General features: G+C 46.5%; 1 protein-coding gene across 1 annotated transcript; it reads left to right on the forward strand.

Annotated features, from left to right (window-relative positions):
* The first annotated feature begins 2,519 nt into the window (after positions 1–2,519).
* Positions 2,520–5,162, forward strand: slitrk3b (SLIT and NTRK-like family, member 3b). The gene has a single exon (XM_063220233.1). It carries the CDS (start codon positions 2,520–2,522, stop codon positions 5,160–5,162), a length of 2,643 nt encoding a protein of 880 aa, XP_063076303.1.
* The last annotated feature ends 1,216 nt before the right edge of the window (positions 5,163–6,378 follow it).

The raw sequence follows: 6,378 nt of genomic DNA on the forward strand, positions 1-6,378 counted from the left end.
TATTGAATGCAAAAGGAAGCACGCAGACTTTTCAGACATGGGGCTGAGGAGAAACTGTAAATGTCGACATCGAAGCTGTCCTATTTGGTTTTACACATAATTCTGCTATTTTTCTCCTGCCAATTTGTTCCAGATCCATGTCACAGAAACACATTAGGCTACTTAAAATCATGCATGTTAAATTGCCATGAAATTCTGTGAAATAGCCTAGCCTAGGCTACATAGCCTACATCTAAAGAACAAAATGCAAAGCCATGTAAAGTAACCACTCATGAGTTCATTGAGAATACATTCTTTGAATGATGTCTTGAAAAAAAATCACCTCACTATTTTTTGGTCACACGCCAACATCTGGATTGATTTAAGTTGATCATTGCAACATAGGAATGCGCATTGTAGCCTCAAATGGTAAATTTGTAATATGGTGACGTCTGTGCCAAAAAACGACACAATTCTTCATAAGCCACAACGACCCAAAGTACGACAGGCTACCAGACTAAAGAGGCGTGAAGTTCACCTATGGTTTTGATGTATGGAACAAAAGAGAGGTTTGTGCGTAATAATCACAACATGCAACTTTTCAGGGAGGAGGGTTTCATGGTAACCCAAATAAGGTCCTGATAACTTGTTTCAACGAATGTAATGGAAAAAAATGAAGTGGCCTACAGTAAAGTATTTTATTTATGGACCCCTCTGTTAAGATATGACCTCCTCAAAGATGCTGTTCCAAACTTGTGCAAACACGACACTGGTGGAATTCAGGTAGGTGGCAGTCTGATCACTTGCCACAAGCCTATTTCACTTGGTAAAATAGGCTATTGAGTGAGAGAATATTATTTCCCTTCCTTAGCCTGGACAGGCGCCTGAAAATGAATGCAGCCCACTGTCCGTGCATGTGCTGGCCCTCTGCAATTCTGGCCAGTGACTTAAAACCTCCAATCCAAACATGTTGGTATCGACTGTTTATACATAGGCTACGCCACTATGCTACCACCTCCGACATATTCCGAGGCAAGTTCTGAGCAGAAGGGACAGTCGGTGGATCTGTGGTCTATAAGTAAGAAGTGATTCTTCGCAGCGATTCTGCATATACGCGTGAAGCTGCAGCCTCCACTGTTGAGCGCTCGTCAGGGGAGCGGACCTGCATTCTAAAGCAAATCTCTTCTAGACATTGCAGTCCAGTCACGTCTTCGGTTTTCCTATTTGCCTGTGCCACAAGAACGCTGAAATGAAGAGGGTGCCTCCATGACCACGACATGACAAGATTCAACAGCGTTTAAAGTGTTCCGTCGACCGTTATTTTAATTGCCCTGCACCAATCTGAGTGAGTAGCGCACATTTCTGCTTAGTTTCGGATGAGAATACGGGCGGTGGTACGAAGACAAAGGGAAATACTAGGCATTACATTACGGTGCATCGGACTGCTCTAAGTGAATTCGTTTAACGATTTTACTAATTGAATACTGGTTGGGTATGCTACTGGTTGGACACTGGCGTGCGTCGCCAGTGACATGCAGGAGAAATGCTGTAATTGTCAGGAATTTCTCAGTAGGTTTCCATAAGTTACATTTTTTCATGCGGTACTTGGGCATTCAATGGTTTTCTTGTGCTTACACAAGTGCTTACTGAAGCTAGCGGAAGCATTTGGTCGATTCTACTCTGAAAGCGATGTGATAGTCCGGGCTGAATAACAGTAACACCAATTGGATATGTTTTAAATCGTAGATTTGGCCCCAATAACTGGTCTAAGTGCTTAAAACTGAGATACATCTGGGTTGCGTTTCATTGATGTGCTAAAGGCTTCATAATTAAAATGGGCCATTGTCTCATTAAAAACATCTGTTATTTAGTGAAAATGGCTTTTTCTGCATCCTCCCGAGTGTCCAGTAACCATTAAAAATAATTGCATCAGCGTCTGAACCAACCAATGGCTGTGCATGCGCTGACATGAAGTGATAAGCCTTTTTAAAATATAGTAATTCAGCCCCAGGCCCTCCAGTGTATGCAAGTGCCCCCCAGCTATTTTTTCTCTTATTTATCAAATTAAGGAATCTTGTCTATGGAGGTCATACATACTACATACAGATAGATGCCTATCTGAGCATCAAACGTTTTTAATCCTGCAATGGAAGATTTTTTTTGGGGGGGGGGGTGTAAATGGATTATGCATCTTTCAGCCTTCATAAAGTAGCCTACAACTGTGATGAAGACAGGTGAGAAGACCACTGTTTCCATATGTTAGATCATCCTCATGTGTTTGGAATTTCAATCAGCACTTTCGTTTAAAGGTGTTAATGATAACAACTTCTAAAATGCATAATAATAATAAAGTCTCGATTCATAGTAACAATAAAATAGCCTAGTTCTGATGTACAGTACTTTTGTCATTGCAATGCAAAGCCATGATCACAGGAATTGTTTCTTGGCATTGCTCAGCAGTCTCACAAAAGTTATTTTATTTTGCAGTGCAGTGACAAAGACTCTCGGGGGCTATGCAATCACCTGGGTTCGGCGGAAGGATGCTGTGGGTTACTCTGCTGAGCACAATTGCTCTCGGATGGACCACTCCGATCCCTCTGCTAGACGACTCGGAGGAGATAGACGAGCCTTGCTTCGAGCCCTGTGACTGCGAGGTGAAAGAGGGCCTGTTCCACGTCCACTGTGACGGCAAAGGATTTACAAATGTCAGCCAGGTGTCACAGTCCTGGCTGAGGCCTTTTAAGCTCTACTTGCAGAAGAACTCCTTACGCAGGCTTTACTTCAACAGCTTCCTGCACTTGAACAATGCGGTGGCCATTAATCTGGGCAACAATGCTCTGCAGGACATCCACGTTGGTGCTTTCCACGGCCTCCGGGCCCTCAAGAGATTGTACCTCCATGAAAATAAGCTGGAGGTGTTCCGCAACGACACGTTCCTCGGACTCGAGTGCCTGGAGTACCTCCAGGCCGACTACAACGTCATCAAGAGGATAGACAGCGGGGCGTTCAGAAACCTCCACAAGCTGCGGGTGCTGATCCTGAATGACAATTTGATACCTGCACTGCCCAGCCTCCTCTTCAGAGCGGTGTCTCTCACGCACCTCGACTTGCGTGGGAACCGGCTCAAGGCTCTTGCCTACAGGGGCACGCTGGAGTACATAGGGCGCACGCTGATGGAGATCCAGCTGGAGGAGAACCCGTGGAACTGCGTCTGTGACATCGTGCAGCTGCAGGCGTGGCTGGAGCGCATCCCTTACACGGCGGTGGTGGGCGAGATCACCTGCGAGCATCCTTTTCATCTGCACGGGAAGGACTTGAGGGAAATAAAGCGCACCGAGCTCTGTCCGACCTTAAGCGAGGCGGAGGTAGAGGCCCGTTTTGGGATCCCCCATTTACCGTTCTACACGGAGGGGAGAGCCAGGCCCACGAAGCCTTCCTCCATGTTCTCTGTCAACCAAAACACGGCCTCGACGGAGCAGAAGGAGAAGTCCGTGAAGCCTACGAAAAGGCCAAGGCCTTCCAGGACTCCCCCAACCCCTCGCAGTGTGTTCCCCAATCAGCCCCCAATTGCTGGCTATCAAACGAGACCCCCCATCCCAATCATTTGTCCAATTGGCTGTACATGCAATTTGCACATCAATGACCTTGGTCTGACTGTCAACTGTAAAGAGAGTGGTTTCCGCAACATTTCTGATCTTGTGCCACGGCCACTTAATGCCAAGAAGCTTTACCTCAGTGGGAATCTAATACAGAAAATATATAAGTCAGACTTTTGGAATTTCTCCAGTCTGGACTTGCTGCACCTGGGTAGCAATCAGATAGGTTATATACAAGAAGGGGCCTTTGTAAATTTGCCAAATCTAAAGAGTTTATATTTGAATGGAAATAACATTGAGGCTCTAACACTCGACATGTTCCACGGACTGCAGAGTCTGCGTTACCTGTACTTTGAGTACAACGAGATCAGAGAGATCCGTCCCGCCGCCTTTAGTCTAATGCCCACACTGCAGTTAGTGTTTCTCAACAACAACCTCCTTCGAACACTTCCCAAAGGGACTTTTGCAGGCACCTCCCTTGCCCGACTTAACTTGCGAAACAACTACTTCCACAGCTTGCCTGTCAGTGGCGTGCTGGAGCACCTGCAGGCCGTGGTCCAGATTGACCTGAACCAGAACCCTTGGGACTGCACCTGCGATATAGTGCCCCTCAAGCAGTGGCTGGATACACTCAGCTCTGTGGTGGTGGTGGGAGAGGTGGTCTGTAAAACCCCAGAGCCTCTCCTGGGCAGGGACCTGCGTTCCCTACCCGTGGAGTTCATCTGTCCCGAACTCAGGCTCTCCTCCCCTTCGCCTGTCTCCTTTGGCAGCAGCGTCTCATCCGGCTACCCTGCACTGGGCTCGCAGCCCGCCAAGCCGGTCATCCCTCTGTCGGTGCTTATCCTGAGCATGCTGGTGCTTTTTGTGTCGGCCTTCTTTGCGGCGGCGGCCCTCTGCGCCTACGCTCTGAAACGTCGCGAAAAGCTGCCCTTCAGGAAACAGGGGGAGGTCGGGCTGACCGGCATTCAGATGGAGTGTGGGATATTCCCCGAGCAGCCTTCTACCATGCCTGAGACACCGCCCTCCAATCACGTTTACGACAGCATCGCTGCCCCCACAGTGCACATGTGCAGCAACCCCATTTACAAGCCCAGGCCAGAGGACACTGAACAGCAGCAGCGGCAGCAGCACCAGGAGAAGGAGCTGCTGCCGCACAGCAAAGAGAGCAGGTCGAATTACAGAACGCTGGCAGAAAAGGAAAAAGAGTGGACCATGGCTGTGTCCAGCTCCCCCATAAACACTATAGTGGGCATCGGCACCCCGTGCCACGACATCACAGACTTTCATGAAAACGGCATCCTCTGTCCTACAGTGATCGACAGCCAGGGCCCCACGCCTAAAGTGGGCTTTGTGGATAGCCTTTTTGGCAACAAATCCCAGTTCAGTGACATGCTGGACAGACACACGGCGCACCCACCCCCCGAGTACCCTCACACCAACCAGGACGCCAGGCAAAAGCAAACAATAACGATTGAGACAAGGACAGGATGTCCCAATCAAACCCAAAGTGATTACCCTGAATTGAGGGCCAGGTTGAAAACCAAGGTGGATTATATTGACGTGTTGGAGAGGTCGTATCAGTTTTAATATGCGACTGATTAGCAGGCCCATATCCTGAGAGGAAAAAAAATGGTAAGACTTGGGAGGAGATGCTGCAGTCCATAATTAGTGTTTTCCCTCACGTTGCTCTGGAGGAAATGCATTACTCGGATTTTATATCAAGTGCCTTCAGAAAAGAGCAGCCAGCAATGTTGTTGATGATTATTTTTATACGGCCACAGTTTTATTTATCTAAATACAGAGATATAAAGTGTAAAAGGTGGGGCTCTTGTGCAGCTGTCATGTACTGTACCTGTACATGTTTGTGTGCACCTGGAAAAAGGGGCTTGTCTTTATAAACAAATATATATATATATAAATATATATCTTACGTTTGCTTTTATCTTGTTTGCATATGGACCCTCTGGAACGTGTTTTTGAACTGAAAAATTGTCCTCCAACAAATAGATACACAGCAGTTATTGTATAACTGTCAAGCGCTTTGTTGATAATGTATTTTCACAATGAATAGATTGTCTTTATTGGGGACTTTATTGATCAGTGAGATGGACCCAGACAGGGTCATAACACTGAGATATGCCAGAGACTCCTTGAACATTCATTTGCTGCAGAGATGGTACCCTTTTTTTGTTCCATCTGCAAATATTAGATCAAGAATGTGCATATATTTATTCTTAGATTTCAGTGTTGAAATTATTGTAAAATGTTAAATCAGTGTATAAAAAACTATGCCTCTGGTTTAGCTTTCCCATAAAAAAAAACTCTTGAATCCAATAAAGGGTGCTTATCTGAAATACGATCTGACGATATCCCAACATGAGACTGATCCTTTTCATCCAGTCACTCACAGCTGTTCTCGCCACCACGAGTATGCTTTCACAGAAGCAAAGTGGAATATTCCTCAGAAAGTAGTGATGCAGGCCACGTCAGTTTCAGGGCATAGCAAACTGCATTTTGTCACAGGGGTGGCGTGAAAAATACACTTCTTTTTTCACGAGGCAGTGTGTCAAATCTGTCATAACTCTGCAGGAAAAAGGCCACAGTAAGATAGCCTCTCTCCCCAAGCCATCCTCACCGTGCTCGGTCTCCGCAGTGTCCATGGGAAGGGAAACTGTTAGATACACCTCCTCACAATTCACAGGCAGGCTTAACCTAGTTACACAGAATTGCATAAGGGGGGAAATATTCTCTCTTCTATGATGGATGGAACAGAAGACTATTGTCCCTGTAGAAACAACCGCCA

Source organism: Engraulis encrasicolus, chromosome 16 (assembly GCF_034702125.1).
Source record: "Engraulis encrasicolus isolate BLACKSEA-1 chromosome 16, IST_EnEncr_1.0, whole genome shotgun sequence".
NCBI lineage: Eukaryota > Metazoa > Chordata > Actinopteri > Clupeiformes > Engraulidae > Engraulis > Engraulis encrasicolus.